At 44.5% G+C, this 19,294-nt stretch overlaps 1 protein-coding gene across 4 annotated transcripts in view; it reads left to right on the top strand.

The window, feature by feature from the left end:
- The first annotated feature begins 218 nt into the window (after positions 1 to 218).
- Positions 219 to 19,294, top strand: part of DHDDS (dehydrodolichyl diphosphate synthase subunit) — a 29,527-nt gene continuing 10,451 nt past the window's right edge. For 2 of the 4 annotated variants that reach the window (XM_088022550.1, XM_028113714.2), the window contains exons 1-7: positions 219 to 302; positions 776 to 893; positions 2,767 to 2,883; positions 5,737 to 5,879; positions 8,740 to 8,856; positions 9,790 to 9,891; positions 18,081 to 18,195. In XM_088022550.1, coding sequence (XP_087878676.1) covers positions 831 to 893; positions 2,767 to 2,883; positions 5,737 to 5,879; positions 8,740 to 8,856; positions 9,790 to 9,891; positions 18,081 to 18,195 — 657 coding nt within the window. In that variant the 5' untranslated portion in view covers positions 219 to 302; positions 776 to 830. The remainder of the gene's footprint in view (positions 303 to 775; positions 894 to 2,766; positions 2,884 to 5,736; positions 5,880 to 8,739; positions 8,857 to 9,789; positions 9,892 to 18,080; positions 18,196 to 19,294) is intronic. The other 2 variants (XM_028113713.2, XM_028113717.2) reach the window with 2 other exon arrangements.

Genomic DNA, 19,294 nt, shown 5'->3' with positions numbered 1-19,294 from the left:
CGCCCGCCCCCCTCGTTGATGTGAGCGGGTCGCTCGGTCGCTCTCCATCTCTTTCCCTCCCCCCACCCTCCCTTCCCGGCTCCTGGGAGTGCGAATTTCTCTTGGAATGCTAGCACCGCCCCTTCTCCCAGCCCGCAGGCGCAGGGCGCAGCCCCGCCCATTACGTGACGGTGGGGCGTGTTCCAGCGCCCAACGATGACGTGTTCTTCCAGCGCCAGGTCGTGAGGAAGTGGAGCGGTTGAAAGGCGCCGGGCGGTGCGGAGCAGGTGCAGGGCTCAAGCGGTGAGCGAGAGGCGAGAGAGGTGACTGGGCGGGGAGACGGCTGTGGGAGGAACAGAGGGGACAGTGGAAGAGATGAGTGAGGGAATACATAATTTGGAGAATACTGAGATTGGAGGTGACGGGGCGACACGTGAAGGGGGGTTGGAGCGCAGAATGGGAAGGGTCTTGGGGAGGATGGAGAAGGAAGAAGCAGGGAGGGATCAGGATGTAAGGCCTATGAGGTGGCAGGAAGCAGACTTGGATGTTCAGGAAAAGTCAGTGCAGATACCGAGGAAAAGGGGATAGCAGCAAGGTCCACCAAGCCAAAACCAAGGAAAGGCCTCTGCCCCGAAGGTCTCATTGGCTTATAAACTCTGGGTGGTGAAGAATTATAGGCTTAGACCAGTGTCTTTGGATCCTAAACTTGGCTACTCTTCACAGTCCAGATAAGTCCCTACAAAGTCATCCGAAGCTGTTTGCAAGCTCTGGTGATTTATTCTCTTGTTTATCCAAGTTTACCTGGCGGGTGTCTTCTTGTCCTGGGCTCATCTTCTGCCAGGGCAGGAGCTATGTCATGGATCAAGGAAGGAGAGCTGTCACTTTGGGAATGGTTCTGTGCCAACATCATAAAAGTGAGTACCAGTTGGTCGCCTGGTTAGTTGGGTAATCTTGTGTCAAAAGCTATTATTAAAATTGAGTAACACAGGGCGTCTTGGTGGCTCAGTTGGTTAAGCAACTGCCTTCAGCTGGGGTCATGATCCTGGAATCCCGGGATCGAGTCCTGCATCGGGCTCCCTGCTTATTGGGAAGTCTGCTTCTCCCTCGACCCTCCCCCCCCATATGCTCTCTCTCTCTCATTCTCTCTCTCAAATAAATAAATACAATCTTTAAATAAAAATAAAATTGAGTAACACATGATGTTAAGTGGAATTTAACAATGGGACCAACAAGTCTTTGAATTGCAAGGTAACTTCCAGGTCTACATTTCTGGCAGATTATTGCCCTAACTTTCACATTTTCAGGAACCCCAGCACCTCCCCATATCATTGGGCAACCTAGACTGTTAGGTCTTCCCTATAGGGAGCTGAAATTTGTTACTTGGAACTTTAATCTATTTTTCCTTGTACTGTTCTCTAGATTTAGATAGAATAATCTTTCCTTGATGTTGCAGTAGAGCATAATGGTTAAGAGTTTAGGCTGTAGAGACAGACAAACAGAATGAAAATCTTAGTCTATCATTTATTAACCATGTGACTTTATATGGTTGTTTTGAGGATGAAATGAAACATACACCGAAAACAGTGTCTAGCGGTTCTTAATTACTGCTATTGTTGGGGCTGTTTTCAGCTGTTTGAAGACTACAATCGTTCTATTTCCTACACCCACTTACTTCCCCAAATCTTGCCTCCACTTTTCTCTGAGGATCACAACAATGTTATGTTTTCTGCATATAACAAGGTTAAGATTGAAGCCAGTCAGCCTGGTTTTGTCTTTCAGCTACAGTCTGTCAAGCAGTGGGTAGCAGTGAATTTATGAGTCAGCAAGCCTTATACCCCACCCCCCCATACACATTCACACACAATGCCAAGTGATCTCAGGCAGGCCAGGAAATAGAAAGCATCTTCTTGGGGAACCATTGCAGTCATGTGTTGGGAAGAACAAGCTGCATGACTTGACTGGAATTTTTTTTTTTTTTTTTAAGACTACACGTGGAGGACAAAGGCTGAAAATGTTGGAGAGGCGTGGGGAAAGCAGTCAGTGACGAGGCCCTTCAGTGAGGGAAATTAGGCTAAGGAGTGTATTTCTGCTGCAAAAGACAACAAAAGGCAGCTCTAAGCCAGATAAGACGTTTTATTGGGTCCCCAAAATGTCTTTTTTGTTTGCTTTGAAATGGCTTCTGACATTTACATTTTGATAAAAATCCTGGTGCTTGGCTTCTCTTATGTAATTAGAAGAGCAACAACATTGAGCCCCCATTCCTGTGTGGCAGCGATTGGATAGAGCGGATTCCTCTTTCTGTGGAGGATACCCTTGCCACTGGACCACAGCCAGCAATATCCTTCCTGTGCCTTCCAGGTGGAGACATGAAACCAAAGTGGTGGTCAAGTGCATATGGTTAAAAGATGAACTCTGAAAGCATACGGACCTCAGTTTGAATAACCACTTTGCCTTTTCTTAGCTGTGTGTCTTGTTCAAGTCACTTGACCTCTCTGAGCCTGTTTTTTCACCTATGAAATGAAGCTAATACTGTTTACTTTATAGGTTTATATGAAAAAAACTGAGATGAAGTAAAAAAAAGCCTAGAATAATACTTGGCATGTAGTAGGTTGCTCAGTATAAATGAATATGTATAAATAAGTAAAAGCTCTTAATACCCGTTTATTGAGCCAAAAGCTCAAAATACCCAGTTCTCTTCCTCAGGGGCACTTTTATCATCTAACTCGAGCCTATCAGCCTGGAGTTTAGTGTCTCCTTGTGTGCATCATTTGTCTTCTTACTTCACAGGCGGGCCCAATGCCCAAACACATTGCCTTTATAATGGATGGAAACCGTCGCTATGCCAGGAAGTGCCAAGTGGAGCGGCAGGAAGGCCACTCACAGGGCTTCAACAAGCTGGCTGAGGTGAGTGTGGGTGGCAGAACCCAGTGGGTACAGTGTGTGGAGAATCGGACTATAGCTACAAAATCAGGCCCTGAGTTTCCTATGGTTTGAGAGTATTTTTTTTTTTTTTGATAGCTGTTTGTTTTGTTGCTTGCTTGCCTGCTATAGGTCTCATATCAACATTAACAGAAATTAAGTTATATAGTGAATCATCACAGAATATTAGAAATAAGAACAAAATTGACTTCTCTTACCACCTCAGTAAATCAGCAGTCTATAGTTTTCTGTGCTTCATCCCAGTCCTTGTAATATGTTCTAACATGACTTAACATTTGTAAAATTACACATGTACTTTTAGTAACCTTATTTTACGGGGTATTTTGGCAAGTCTTTTTCTAGGTTGATATATAGCTTTTCTAACTATATGTTTTAATGCCTATAGGATATTTTATTACAAGGATCTGACATAATTTGTTTAGCTCCTCCACCATTATCAGATCTTATAAATAGTTCCATTTTAGAATAAATTCTTTGAAGTAACATTTCTGGAGCAAAGGTGGGGTGACTGCCTATCCTGGTTTACCTGAGGCCTTTTATTTATTTATTTATATTTATTTATTTTTAAAGATTTTATTTATTTATTTGACAGAGAGACAGTGAGAGTAGGAACACAAGCAGGGGGAGTGGGAGAGAGAGAAGCAGGCTTCCTGCTGAGCAGGGAGCCCGATGCGGGGCTCGATCCCAGGATCCTGGGACCAGGACCTGAGCCGAAGGCAGACGCTTAACGACTGAGCCACCCAGGCACCCCTGCCTGAGGCCTTTTGGCGCTTAAACTGGGAAAAGTGCCAGACAACCTGATTCATCACTCTAAACAAAGTTTAAGGGCATTTTATGCTTTTAATGCATGTTGCAAATTGGAAAACTTTAAATTTAACAATAAGAATGGAATATGGTCTGTCTTTGTGAGGCTAACTTTAAGAAGAATGGAAATTCGGTCTGGAGAGACCTCAGCTTTCCAGCACAAGAACATGGCCTGATGCCAGGGCAATGATATTTTTTGCCTTGAGTGAGTGGATGTGGGGCTCAGTTGAACACCCTGAGGAGGTCTTTAGGTTTGGTGACCCCATCTTCTCTTTTGTGACTAAGTAAAAGGCAGTTTTGTGCAGTGCTTAGGAGCTTAAGCTCTGGAGTCACTCAGAACCTGTGGGCACCCCTGCTCTGCCACTTCTGGCTCTGTGACCTGTAGCAGGCTAGCTTCCTTTTGCCTCAGTTTCTTCATCAATAAAATGAAAACAACAATAATCTCTACTTCCAGAGATTATGTGAGGATGAAATAAAATGGCATGATGAAAAGCATTTGGCAAAAGATTTGGCATAAAGTGCTCAAAAAGTTGGCAGTGTTATTGTTAGCAGCTATATTGACTGGTCAGTGGTAGGTTCCTACCCAGATGTGCCAGCCAAAAGGTAGCTTCCCTGTCGTCTGTGGAGCCTGAGTCCATTCAAGTGTCAGGTTCTCATTGGTAATTTTCCCACGGTGGCAATGAATTGAGTTGCATGTATGCCTGTTAAGGGATTAGAAAGACAGTTCTCTTCAGCTTTGTTTCTTCCAGTTCAGTTCTGATTGAATGTCTTCTGTCCCCTACCCTTAACCTACAGGCTCCCTATCTCAACACTGTTATTCTTAGCTCTGGTTAGTTCTCTGCCTTTAGTGGTTCTGGGTTAGAGCAGCCCCAAAGGACTGGGTTTAATATGAGTTTCACTTCTCTTTTCATTGAGGTATAACTTCTTATGGTGAAATGCACAAGGTGGGGTTTTGACCGTTGCATTTACCTGTCTAATCCATACCCCTGTTAAGATTTAGAACATTTCCATCTCTCCAGAAAGTTCCCTTGTGCCCCTCCCTTCCCAGTCAAACCCTGTCCCACCTCCTCTTCCCCTGTTGGGGCAAGAATTGTACCGATTTCTATCACTAGAGGTTAGTTTTTGCCATTTTAGAACCTTATATAGTGGATTTGTATAGTAGAGTTGTAGCCTTCTGACACATTTCTTCCACTCTCTGAGTCTCAGTTTTTCTCCTCTATAAAGTAGGCATGAAGACAGCAATGCCATTCTCAAGAGGTTGTTCAGAGAATTGAATGGAATAATGTATGTGAAAATCCTGTGTAGACTTAAATGCTACACAGTTGTGTACTCGATGCCTTTATTCTTATAACTCATCAGCCTCTCAATCTAAAAGATGAACTTGTGCTGAGAATAATAATTCCTTGTGGGTTTAAGATTTTATTTATTTATTTGGGGGGTGGAGAATGAACAGGGGGAGGAGCAGAGGGAGAGGGACAAGCAGAATCCTCACTGAGTGTGGTGCCCGACGTGGGGCTCGATCCCACGACCCCGAGATCATGACCCTGAGCTGAGGTCAGATGCTTAACCGACTGAACGCCCCTAATACCTTGTGTTTTATATTGTCCTTCAGCCACCTTGTGAGTGATGGATGGTGCTCCTGTTTTACAGATAAGGAGACTTAGGCCCACAGAGGTTAAATGATTTGCCTACAGTCACATAGCAAGTGCGCATTGGAGTTGGGGACTGGAACCTACATCTTTACTCTGTCGGTAAAGAGTTCTTTCTAGTAAACCACAATAGCACCAGCAGAGCAGTACTCATTAAGCTCACATTTTTCAGTTTCTCAGGTGGTAGCTTTCTGATTACTTGGTTTGTTATTCTGACAGAAACGCTGGTGTTATCCTCGCTTTACCTGGTTTGGGGAGGAGAAAAGTCTGCCTCTCACCTCCAACGCTGAGTCAGAGCAGAGGCATCTCTTATTTCCCTTCCTGCTCTTCCTTGTGCCCTAGCTCCTTGCCTTCTCCCTCTCAGACCCTGCGCTGGTGTTTGAACCTGGGCATCCTAGAGGTGACGGTCTACGCGTTCAGCATTGAGAACTTCAAACGCTCCAAGAGTGAGGTAGACGGGCTAATGGATCTGGCCCGGCAGAAGTTCAGCCGCTTGATGGAAGAACAGTAAGATTCTATTGGAGGGGGGAGCGTGCTCTTACACCATAACCCTCACCTCTCTTATCTCAGGCTTATCTAAGGAGCTCTAAACCCTTTTAATGTTAGTCACATCTCTTCGATGGCATCTATGGCAAGCTAGTCCCACCCCCCTTTTTTTTAAGGGGGCATTTATCTGAGAATATAGAGGTATTTCACAGAATTCAAGGACAAGTATAACCAGCCTCAAGCAAAACTGAAACCAGGAATTGAAATCCATTAGAAGGGCCTCTTCCTACTCTCTGCACTCCACCTTTCTCTGCTTCAAGAGAGCAGCCCAGAATGAACTAAAGCCCTTAATTAATAGCCCACCTTAGATTTCTACCCCACGACCAATAAACTGTGATCAGGGGAGTAGCATGAAAGAAATGTTGGGAAAGTCCTTTTAGTCATCCTAAACATTACTATGCTGCCCTATATATTTTCTTGGAAGGGACAGGATGACGTGTATGAGGCCTTTATGGGGAAGACTCAGGACTGTTCTTAGCTCTCACTAAGTTTAAACTAACTTAGGAAGCAGTGCCAGAAAGGGACAAAGGGGAAGTTTGATGGAGATTATTTGCTTCAAAGTGTGGAAACCTCCCCAGCCAGGACTGCCCCAGACTCTTCATTACAACCCTTTTCTGCCCAGCTCTTCCCTGTACCAGGACGCAGGGAGATGAGAGAACAGAGAGCCTAGGGCACCAGTGGAGCTGGGCCTAGAACAGTTTTGTCATTTCTGTCCCAGTGTGGGTTTTGGAGTGGGGAGGGTAGCGAGGCTTCTCTCTGTCCATATAGGATAGTGAGACTTGGCCACAGACCTAGCTTCCTGGTCCCCAGCAGAGCCCGTGTGGTTCAGAGTTCCTACCCAAGGGCTGGGGCTGGAGGCGTTGGGGGCACTTTCCAGGTATTCAAATTCTTCTGTACATCACACTGATCCCACCTTTTTAAAGTATTTATACTGTGTGCCAGGCCCTGAGCCTGGCATGTATTTTCATTTAATATTCACCTTATCCTGTGAGAAAGAGATTATTATTACCCCAGTTGTAGAGAGGAGGAAAGTGAAAACCAGAGAAGTTTAGGTGTGTCTCTGGGGTCACACAGCTGTCAGACGGGCAGAGTCAAGACGGACAGGATCTTTCCAACTCCAGAGCTGAGCTGTTCCCTGCTACAGTGTGGTCCGAAAGACAGGAGGTAATCTTAGAGTTCCTGAAGATCAAAATGCATAGCAGTAGGGTGCTACTGAGATTGCTCTAATCAGTCAGCAGTAGAGAAAATGGTCTTAAGTTCTAAAGTCCTGGACAGAACAAGAAGAAGTCTTATCGGTGGTTTTCCAACGATGTGCAACAGAACCTTAGAGTTCTGAGGAGCAGGTGTGCAAAGAAGCCAGAGGGAATGGGGCACAGGGTGCTGGTTGGCATTTACCTATTATATGTATTGGGCTTCTGTTTAATGTGTGACTTGAAGAAAGAGTTTTTGGCTTTAGGAAGGTTGGAAGACCACAGGCCTAGTTCAGTTTCATCAGTTGGGAAACAACCCTAGTGGATAGAAGTTTAAGGCGTGCTCATGGTCACACAGCAAGCTCATGGCAAAACCAGGTTGGGAACCAAGATCTCCTGGCTCCTCTCCAGGGCTTTTATCTCTCCTTCCCTATAGACCTCACTCAAATAACCTGACTGTTGTCTGAGAATAAACACTTTCAGGTACCTTCTCTTACTCAACACAAGCCAACGTGGAGAGTACGGCAGGGATGGTTATTACCCCCAGTTCACAGGGTGCGGGAAACTGAGGCTCAGAGAAGCTCAGTGGTTATACAAGGTCAGCTAGTAAGTGCTGGCTCTAGGACTTGAATGTAGCTATTTTCCTTCTGGTTTTGCCTTGATCCGAGTATACATTTGCCTACTATATCAGCTTCAGTGGATTCTCAAAAACAGGTGGTTAGGTCTTGCTTCGCTCTACAAGCAAAGTGATGCGGGTTACAAAGTGATGCTGTGGATGCAGCCTTGCACTCTGGATCAGGGATCTCCAGGACCTACCTGCTCTACAGGATACTTCTTGTTATTAAGTTCCCATTTTCCAAACACTAGTAATTCAGTTTCTCCATAGCGTCCCCAGGCGAGGGAAGCTGGTTGGGTAACAATTCAATTCTGCCCACTGTGCAGAATTTGGGAATACTATATGGAGGCAGCAAGGTGCCATGATGAAGAGGACAGGCCCTGGAACCAGGCTCCCTAGGTTTAAATTCAGCTCTCCACTTACCACGTGTCTGATGTTGAGCAAATTACCTAACCTCCCTGTGCCTCAGTTTCCTCACCTGTAAAAGGGGAATGATAATGGTGTCTGCCCCGAAGGTTGGTGTAAGGATGGAACATATTGATGTGTGTAAAGCACTTAGACCAATGTCTGGCACTTAGTAAACATAAACTTAATGATGTTGCTGTTATTAAGATCTTTTACCAGAAGGTACAGAAGTAATGAACAGTACAGCTTCTGCCCTTGAGTTTATTCACTTTTCAAAACAGGACAGGACACGTGAAGTGTAACTTGCCAACAAGGACGCATGAAGCCTTGTAACGTGTGGTAAAGAGTTTGGGTTCAGGTTCTCAAACCGGGCACACCTGGATTTTAGTTCTGATATCGTCTGACGTTGGGCCGTGTCTGTCTGCCTGTCCTGTCTGAGCTTCCGTTTCCTGCTGTAGAATGGGGAATGTGGCAGACTCGGGTCCGAGTTGTTGAGGGGACGTGGTGACACACGGCACACAGGGCAGTGCTTAGGAACTGGGAGCTGAGTGTTAGCCGTTCTCCAGCACCGCGGGCTCTCTGTCCCAACCCTGCCTCCTTTTCCTGATAGGGAGAAACTGCAGAAGCATGGGGTATGTATCCGGGTCCTGGGCGATCTGCATTTGTTGCCCTTGGATCTCCAGGAGCTGATTGCGCAGGCGGTACAGGCCACCAGGAACTATAACAAGTAAGTGTTCCTGTTTCCCCTCAGTGACCTGGAGCAGTCTTTGACTCCCTGCTAGCTTCAGAGAGACATGCTGGGCCTTTCTTGGTCTGCATTTGGTACAAGAGGCCAGGAGCGGTTTGGGATGCTTAGAGACTTCCTCCGTCTGCAGGGCAGACCAGAGATGGTTCTTAATACCGTGTCAAATGTGTGTGAACTCACACATAACGGTTCTTTATCCTCTGCCTCTTTCATGCGCCTGCCCACCACGATACATGCATATACATATGGTTACATATGCACACGTATACAATCATCATCATCATTATTACTATTTTACTTGACAGGGGCTAGGGTGAAAATGAGCGTTATAAGGTAGGTAAGCTGTGGATATGGCCTTGAGCTCTGGATCAGAGTTTTCCTTCCAGGACCTGCCTGATACCCCACATTATAATATATTCTGTCTCTGTCTACAGTATATTTCTGTCCCTGAAGACAGATCTTTCAAGAAAATCTTTTTCTGTCCCACTTCTTTACCCATGGACAGGTTGACATTGGGAGGTCAGAGTTCAGTCATCCAAACTTCAGCATGTGTGCCTTTGGAATATGATACGTGTTTGGCAGGGGACTGGATCGTATCAAATTTCCTCCCTATTCTACTTTGCTTGTGTTAATATCACAGTGGATTCACATCCTCTGAAAGCTGGTTGGCAGTAGAAGGAGAGAGGGTTAGGGAGTAAAAGGGTCATTTAGTGTTTGTCTTGTTACAAAACTAATAACATGTTTATTCTAAGAAAAGTTGGAAAACGCAAAGAATTCATAATCTCACCTTTCAGAGATAGCCACGATTCACATTTGGTACGTGTGTGTTCTTCTGGGGAAGCAGTACTCTGTAGGCAGTGACTCTAGTCCTTAGTCCCTGTCCTCTAGTAAATTATTCTCTTCTTCCTTTCTCAGGTGTTTCCTAAATGTCTGCTTTGCTTACACATCCCGTCACGAGATCAGTAATGCTGTGAGAGAGATGGCCTGGGGAGTGGAGCGAGGCCTGCTGCATCCCAGGTACCCCTGCTTGTTTAGCATGGTAACCGGTAGGGAAACCAGGCGTGCCCCTCTTAAACCATGTCCTTGGGCCGGAAGTCAACTCAGTGATGCATGTAGACAGATTTGGGGCATGACCCTCCCCACATAGAGCTTAGGATAGGCTTGTCGAAGCCTGCTTCAGAATTTCTGTGTTCACCGCACCCCAAGAAGCCCCAGAAAAATGGTGTAGCAAGTAGCAAGGCTGTGGCATTCACTGAAAAATGATGTCCTTACACCTGAAATTAATATAACACTGTATGTTAACTATATTGGAATTAATTTTTTTAAGATTTTATTTATTATTATTTTTTTTAAAGATTTTATTCATTCATTTGAGAAAGAGACAGAGAGAGCACAAGCAGGGGGAGAGGCAGAGAGAGAGGGAGAAGCAGAGTCCCCGCTGAGCAGGGAGCCTGACACTGGGCTCGATCCCAGGACCTGGAGATCATGACCTAAGCCGAAGGCAGACACTCAACTGACTGAGCCATCCAGGTGCCCCAAGATCTTATTTTTAAGTAATCTCTACATTTAACGGGCTCGAACTCATGACCCCGAGATCAAGAGTCACATGTTCCACTGACTGAGCCAGCCAGGTGCCTCTGGAATTGAAATTTTTTTTTTAGGTTTTTCAAATTTATTTATTTGAGATAGAGAGAGAATGAGCAGGGGGGGAGGGGCAGAGGGAGAGGGAGAAACAGACCCTCCACCGAGCAGGAAGCCGGACGTGGGGCCTGGTCCCAGGACCACGTGTGAGATCATGACCTGAGCCGAAGGGAGATGCCCAACTGACTGAGCCACCCAGATGCCTCAAAAATTTTTTTTTTAAAAAGATGCCCTCTGGTGTGCCTGGGTGGCTCAGTCAGTTGAGTGTCTTTGTCTTAGGTTGTGATCTCGGGGTCCTGGGATCAAGCCCCATGTCGGGCTCCACGCTTAGCAGGGAGTCTGCTTCTCCCTCTCTCCCTCTGCTCATGCGCACTGTCTCTCTCTGTCACTCTCTCTCAGATAAATAAAATCTTAAAAAAAAAAAAAAAAACAACAGATGTCCTCCATGGGGAACCTGGCTCTCAGTCTGTGGAGCATGTGACTCTTGATCCTCGGGGTCGTGAGTTCAAGCCCCACATTGGGTGTAGAGGTTACTTTAAAAGTAAAATCTTTTAAAAAATAAATAAATAAAATCTTAAAAAAAAAGATGTCCCCTGGTCCTTTGGCAGTGTTTTTCCTCGAATGGTTTTTCAGGAATGCAACTTGTTGCTGTTATAGTCCTTTAGATCTCTCATGTTAGTTTCATGCGAGATTCAGGTATTTTTCAAAAAGAAAATTGTTCATCACAAGCAGCATGTGGAATCCGAACTATTAGAGTGGTAGAGACTTAGCCTCTCAGTCCCTTCATGTTATTGTTCGTATAACATTTGGTAATAATATTAATAAACTAACAATAGCAAGAGTAAAATAACAGCAAAAATAACCCAGGCGATGTGTTATGTTCTGTATTTTACTCAGTCATTGATCTCATGTATGAGAGGTTCCAGTGTTTTCTCCATTTTATAGATGAGAAAGCTGAGCTGAGCATTAGAGTGGCTTTCCCCAGGCCATCCTGCTGTGAGTGCCGGAGCAGACTCATCTCGAGAGCTGTCTGATTCCAGCGTGCCTGTCCTTTCCCTCTGTCATCTAGGACCTTGAGACTCAGGAAATTGTCTGATTCCTTTCTTGGGTATAATTTGATTTACCTGGGAAACTAAGTTAAAAATCAGAAAGTTGCTCAGTGGGAACGGAATTAGATAAGCAGAAGAGGAGACAGTTTTTAAGGCTATTTTAAAGTCCTTTTCCTCTCCAACAGCCGGGTGATTGTTCTGTGCCACAGAGTTCATTCATTCATTCAGTCATTTATTCACTCAACAAACATTTTAAAAGTGCCACATAAAGGCCAAGCACATTCTTGTACAGAGAGGGTACAGTGGTAAAAAAAAGTACATATTTCCTGCCCTCAGGGAGTTCTGGTAAAGGAAACAGACAATAATGAATATTATACACATTGACATACCATTATAATGGTGATCAAACACTATAAAAACATTGGTGCCAGATACAACAAGAATTTATAGTAAGAGGAGTAGACCTGGTAGGGAAGGCTTTGCCGAGGAAATGTTCGGTGGCCAGAGAAGGAAGACAACGTGGTAACTGGAGAAAGAGGCAGCAGTAGTGTGAGGAGCTTGTCGGTTACAGGAAGGCTGTTGGGGTAATTCAGGTAGAGATTGCCCAGAATGGAGCTTGCGTGGTGGTGGTGGCGGAAGAAGAGGTCAAATAGACTGCATCAAGAGTTAGGAAGTAGATAAAATCGAGGGGCCTTCATGGGCCAAGTCTGGGAAAAAGATGTGTTATGAGTGACTCCAGCGTTTTTGACTTCCAAAATGGTGCATAGCAGTGCCCCTCCCTGTGCCAGGGAGCCCTGAGGGAGGGTCCAGTTTGAGGAGGAAGGTGAGCAGTTTGATTTGGGTTATACCGTAGATGTTGAGCATAGATGGCAGGCTGACAGTTTGCGAGGAGAGGTGGGGACTGGACATACTGGCGTGGGGGTCATCTGAGTAGTTGGTAACCAAAGCCAAGAGGGCCTGAGGACGTCGAGGAGCGTCTCGAGTGAGTGGGGGAGAGTTTTGAGAAACTCTGAGTTCTGCTGGCTGGGTAGAGGAGAAGGAGCCTTAAGGAAAAAAGAGGATGAACAAGCAGAAAGACGGGAAGAAAGCTGGGCAAGTCAGTGTTACGGAAGCCAAGAGAAGAGGGAATTTGCTGGTGCAGGGTGGGAGGATGCCGGCGTTGGTGGGAGCCACAGTGTGGAGCGCTGTAGAGAGGTCAGTTAAGCCGCGGATTGAAAATGAACTGTTGGGGAAGAAATGAAGATGCTGGTTAAGTCGGTGGGAGGCAGGCAGGAAGATGAGAGATGGAAGAGGAAGAGGGTGATATGAGCAGATGCAGGTTACTGTGGTTTTCTGATTCTTGACTTGTGGGGTGATTTCATAGTTGTTCACAGTATTATTGTGCTTTCCAGTTAATGTTTCATTTAAAGAGATAAAAGTTTATGCTGAAAAGAAAGAAAGCTTTTAGCTAGTAGATATGTGTGTGTTCATGCCTAGGACTAGAACTCTGATCTTGCCTCTTAGTTCAGTGTTCTTGATACTCATACCACAGCGACAATCACTGACCTTTATATTTTCCTTCTTGCCCAGGAAGTTTTCCCATATTCATTTTCTTTGCCTTGCGTGGCTTAGGAGCTTACCTACATGGGATTAGTCAAGTGGATAGATATGGCGTGGGCGGGGCAGGGTCGCCAGGGTAAGGAGGCTGCAGACTTAGAAAGGTTGGTGTTCTGCTTGGACTGGGCTAATCAGAGCCCCAATATGCACATATTTTATAAAGGTCCTACATGTTCATCAGAGAGCGTTTGCAAACTACTGGATATATAAAGATGAAAATTTAGATCTTCAGGATCTGCAACACTCCTGGTAACACTTTAAGTATGTCTTTCTAGGTCTTCCTGTTTGCTTGAATATGTGTGTGTGAGTTTAATCAACTGAGTTGATTTTTTCCATCAAGTTGTGACAATATCTGTTACCTGTGTTTGGGTTCTAGGTTGTTTGCAAGTACGTTGTCAAAAACTTTTTTAGCCTGTAAGCGCCTCACATTCAGAAAACCAACATGTATCTGTTTCTGAGATCTATTTTCAGTGATTCATTCACTCATTTATTCAAACATGTATTAAGTCTTTCTCTGTCCCAAGAAGGTGCCATGCTAGAAGAGCAAGAATACAGAGCTGAATGTGTCATGAGGCTTGCCCTCAGGCAGCTCACAGTCTGGTTCATGTACACACGTAAGTCACACATGGTGCTGGGTACCAGACTAATGGATGCGCAGGGCACAAGCTGGTGCTGACGAAAGTAGTGATCAGTTGTGGTTCGCAGTTCAGCCAGAGTCATCTTTTTTAAAACACAAGTCCAATAATGATGCAAATATTTATAACAAAAGAAATCACACTGTGAACACTTTACCACCTGAATCATGCTTTTGTTCACTTGATGTTGTAATATGAGCACTTTTCCATGCTGCGTGTTTTTAATACTTTGTCATATCGTTATTTCTAATGGCTGCAGAATATATCTTGCTTTAATTGACTTATTCAAGTTGTTGTTTATGTAGGCTGTTTCTAATTTCTCATATTATAAATAATGCTACAATGGCGTGCCTGGGTGGCTCAGTTGGTTAAGCGACTGCCTTCGGCTCAGGTCATGATTCTGGAGTCCCGGGATCAAGTCCCACATTGGGCTCCCTGCTCAGCGGGGGGTCTGCTTCTCCCTCTGACCCTCTTCCCTCTCCTGCTCTCTGTCTGTCATTCCCTCTCTCAAATAAATAAATAAAATCTTAAAAAATAATGCTACAATGAAGTCTATAAACTTAACTCTTGTCAGCATTTTGGATTACCTCAGGATCTGGGTCTGGATGTGTCCATTTCACCTTACTCTTGCCAAATAAAGTAGTAAATAAACTACTGTAATTTTATAGGTGAAAGTTGGTATTTTACTTTTATTTAATAGAAATTACTTCTTGAGGCACCTGGCTGGCTGAGTCGGTAGAGCATGAGACTTGATCTCGGGTTTGTGGGTTCCAGCCCCACATTGGGTATAGGAATTACTTTAAAAAAAAAAAGAAAAGAAAAAAAAGTATTTCTTAAAAGTCTTCATGTAGACAGCTAATGCTATGTAATGATGGGTTTTTGTTAGCCATAGCACAGATGTTCTATTTTCATTTTGTCTATTTTATCTCCTCCCACCCCTCTTAGAGTGACCTCATTTTCGATAAGAATTCTGCCCACTGCCTGAGTAGATGGAAAAAACCTTTTGGCAGACCCATTTGAAACTCAGATTAAGTGGGGATCTGAAGTCACACAGCAAAGTGGTGGGCCTGGAAATAACATTTCTTCTTCTTTATTTACATAATACTTTATAGTTAGTTCCTAAGATACACTCAAATCTGTTACTTCATTTGTTTTTGTTTTGTTTTTTTTAGGGGGTGGGGGCAGAGGGAGAGAGAGATCTTAAGCAGGCTCCACGCTCAGCATGGAGCCTGACACGGCCAAACTCACAACCCTGAGATCATGACCTAAGCCGAAATCAAGAGTTGGATGCTTAATCAACTGAGCCACATAGGCGCCGCTGTTATTTCATTTGATTTGACCCTCACAGTAACCTATAAGTAGATAAGACAAATGTGCCCATTTCAAAGATAAGGGAGCTGAGAAATTATATTGATTATACAGGGTCTCAGATTTCCTAGAGAATTAAGACCATGCTGCTAAGACAAGACTCTTCAGGTTTTCAGGGAAATCTGAATTAGAGCCCTTCCTCTTGCAATTTATAAGTGAATATTGTTTCCCATGTGATGGTATAAAAAATTTAACTCCCTCAGTGATTTGTAAAAAGAGGACCCAAAGGCACACAGTTGGTAAATGTAGTCTCATTTTAAACACTCAACCCAGAGGTGCCTGGGTGGCTCAGTCAGTTGAGTGTCCAACTCTCGATTTAGGCTCAGATCATGATCTCAGGGTTGTGAGATTGAGCCCCACGTTGGGTTCTGCACTCAGCAGGGAGTCTGCTTGAGATTCTCTCTCTCCCTCTCCCTGTGCCCATCCCCCAGCTTGTGCTCGCTCCCTGTCTCTCCCTCTCTCAAATAAATAAATAAATCTTAAAAAAAAAAAAAAAAGCCCAGATCTCTCTGCTTTTTAAACTGTGCTCCTGGAAGAATCTTCCCACCAAGAAATTTTATCTTCTAGACCCCTCCCAAGATGCAAGTCTTACCACTTGGAGATTCCAAATTCTGCCTCTTGGTGCTTGGTAGGACAGGTAAACAGTGTTTAGAACTAACAGACAACCAACCTTTCAAATACCTTCTTTCCGTGGACGGGAGTGTTTTACTTCAGATAAATGATGGCAGTCCCCATTCTTCCTCCATTCCATCTCCTTTCTAAATGTCCGTCTGCTTGGGAAAGTAGCTCTTAACCGACGTGGGAGGGCTGATCATTTTGCTCTTTTTTTAAATCCTAAGTAATATGGATTTTTTGCAATGTTTCATGGTCCATATGACTTAAAAGTTTTTAAAAATGTTCTTTAGGGGCACCTGGATAGCTTAGTCGGTGAAGCAGCTGACTCTTGATTTCAGCTCAGGTCATGATCTTGGGGTCATGGCCCCGGGTCAGGCTCTGCGCTTACCAGGGAGTCTCCCCCTTTCCTGCTGCCCCTCCCCACCCTGCGCACACACGCCCTCTCACTCCCTGTCTCTCAAATAATAAATCTTTTTAAAAAATGTTCTTTTTTAAAAAACATTTTATTTGGGCGCCTGGGTGGCTCAGTTGGTTAAGCGACTGCCTTCGGCTCAGGTCATGATCCTGGAGTCCCTGGATCGAGTCCCGCATCGGGCTCTCTGCTCAACAGGGAGTCTGCTTCTCCCTCTGACCCTTCCCCCCCTCATGTGCTTTCTCTCTCTCTCATTCTCTCTCTCTCTCAAATAAATAAATAAAATCTTTAAAAAAAAAACATTTTATTTATTTATTCATGAGAAACAGAGAGAGAGGCAGAGGGAGAAGCAGGCTCCCCGCAGAGCAGAAAGCCTGATGCGGGACTCTATCCCAGGACCCTGGGATCACGACCTGAGTCAAAGGCAGATGTTTAACCGACTGAGCCACCCAGGCGCTCCTAAAAGATGTTCTTTGTAATATATTCAAACAATAACAAAAGTACGTAAAGTAAAAAAGAAATAGTCTTTCTTTCTTTTTTTTCTTTAAATTTTTTATTGTTGTTAATCACCATACCTCACATCATTAGTTTTTGATGTAGTGTTCCATGATTCATTGTTCGTGCATAACACCCAGTGCTCCATGCAGAATGTGCCCTCTTTAATACCCCTCACCAGGCTAACCCTTCCCCCCAACCCCCTCCCCTCTAGAACCCTCAGTTTATTTTTCAGAGTCCATCATCTCTCATGGTTCGTCTCCCCCTAGTCTTTCCTTCTTATCCAACCTTCCAGAAGTAATCATCATTAAGAGTATAGTGTATATCTTTCTAAACTTTATTCTTTCTTTATTTTTTATTTTTATTTTTAAAATTTTTATTTATTTATTTTTGAGAGAGAGAGAGCACGCGCACATGGAGGGAGGGCAGAGGGAGAAGCAGACTCCCCACTTAGTAGAGAGCCCAATGCAGGGCTCGATCCCAGGACTCTGGGATCATGACCTGAGCCAAAGGCAGGTGCTTAACTGAGCCACCCAGGTGGCCCTGCAGTCTATATTTTCTTTTTTCTTTTTAAGGGGGGGTGCAGAGGAAGAAGGTGAGAGAGAATCTTAAGCAGACTACCCATGCCCATTGTGGAGCCCAAAACAGGACTTGATCTCATGACCCTGAGATCATGACCTGAGCCAAAATCAAGAGTCTGACACTTAACTGACTGAGGCACGCAGGCGCCCCTGCACTGTATATTTTCCGAAGCTTATTTTTTTCAATTAATATTAGCTCTGATCTTCCCCAATCAGTACATTTGGATTTAACTTTATTAAAAATAGTTGCATTAGTATTGTATCAAATTGCAGGGTTTACTTTATTTTTCTTTATTTTTTTAAAGATTTTATTTATTTATTTGAGAGAGAGTGTGTGTGTATGCACATGAGCAGGGGAGGGGTAGAGGGAGAGGGAGTGGAAGAAGCAGACTCCTGCTGAGTGCAGAGCCTGACTCTCCATTGGAGGACTCTGAGATCATGACCTGAGTTGAAGTTAGACTCTTAACTGACTGAGCCACCCAGGCACCCCAGATGTATGCATTTTAAAAAACAAGATGTTTCAAGTGAAGGACACATTCTAGTGGGTGCATCTCGTTTTAGGCCTGCAGTGAAATGACTTTGGGCAAGTTATTTATCTTCTCTGAGCCTCAGTTTCCTTATGTATAAAATGAGGATCAAAATACTTTATGTAGTTGTGAGGACTAAAATCATCCATTTATTTGAATGTTAAGGGCCTCTGCCTGTATTGGCTAATGGTGTTCTATAAACCGGGAAGCCTTACGTATCAGTTCAGCATGGGAATAATCTGAAAAGAGATGTGTGCTTACCTTTGTCTCTTCCCCACTCGCCTTAGTGATGTCTCTGAGTCTCTGCTCGATAAGTGCCTCTATACCAACCACTCTCCGCATCCTGACATCTTGATACGGACTTCCGGGGAAGTGAGGCTCAGCGACTTCTTGCTCTGGCAGGTAAGTAGTTTGCAACCACTGGTGTGTTTGTGTCAGCATGAAGACTGTGATTACACCCACAGGGTGGATTTAGTAGGGCTTATCCCCACTTGCAGCCATGCTGGTACCAGAGAACTGGGGTGGCAGGGGGAATCTGGAGAAATGTATCCAGGCTGTGCCTGGTAACACTTGCTGTCCTTCTTCTGTCCCTGGCTTTGTCAGCCTGTGTGGTTCTTGCTCTCTGAAGTGCCTAGAGGGAAATCAAGGCTATCTAGCTGTGGTGAAAACTTCACTTGTGCCCCTGTTCAAAGCACTGGACTTCTGCCTTATGTCCTTGAGCATAAGCAGCTGCCCTGGTAATCTGCCAGGTACTCCAGCCCCTCTGGGCTAGAACCTTGCCTTGCAGTTACAGGTCTGTCTCCTTCAGATGAAACAGCTGTGTCTATGCAGGCACAGTCCACAAGGGATACAAACTGTATGCAGACTCTTTCTTAGGGGCCTGCTGCTGCCTCTTAGCTCAGTCACCTCTGTGTAAATGGTCCCCCAAAAGCTCAGAGCCAAATCAGTTTGCCTTTGCTTGAAAATCTCCATCATCTGTTAACTTGGCCCCTAAGTAGCACATGACTGTTCAAGGAGAGGTTGGAGAGACTCAGCTTTGAAGCAAGTTCCAGAAATGTTAATAGACCATAGTCTTAAAAGATTTAGCTACTGAAGATACTTTTGGTCTTTGGCTATATTGAAAGAAAGAACGTGCAGCTTATGGTTCGGTGGTCTGCTGTGCCGGTCAGATCATGTCTGGAAAGTTTACTTCTGGGCACTGAGTTTTAAAAGACTGCATTGGTAAACTAGAGGACTTACCAGAAGCAGCCAACCTGGATAGCAAGGAATCTGGAACTCATGGCATGTAAGGAATGAGTGAAGGATAGTGGTCTGGAAAAGGGAGGCATGGTGACAGTTTATTCCCTTAGAAAAAAATACTGAATTCCTCCTTCGTGTGCTGGGAATATGGCAGTCACCAAGTCAGAAATAATCCCTGCTGCCTTAAAATGTATGGTTTTTTGGCAAAAGTAAACTGAGCAAGACATGGCAACCTTGGGGACAAATAACAGTTCTAATCTTG

The sequence above is a fragment of the Eumetopias jubatus genome, unplaced genomic scaffold (assembly GCF_037043125.1).
Source record: "Eumetopias jubatus isolate StellerSeaLion01/CBP00866 unplaced genomic scaffold, mEumJub1_p1.0 scaffold_4, whole genome shotgun sequence".
NCBI classification, from domain to species: Eukaryota; Metazoa; Chordata; class Mammalia; order Carnivora; family Otariidae; genus Eumetopias; species Eumetopias jubatus.
The sequence above is the reverse complement of the archived record's forward strand: the minus strand, read 5'-3'. Positions and strand labels throughout refer to the sequence as shown.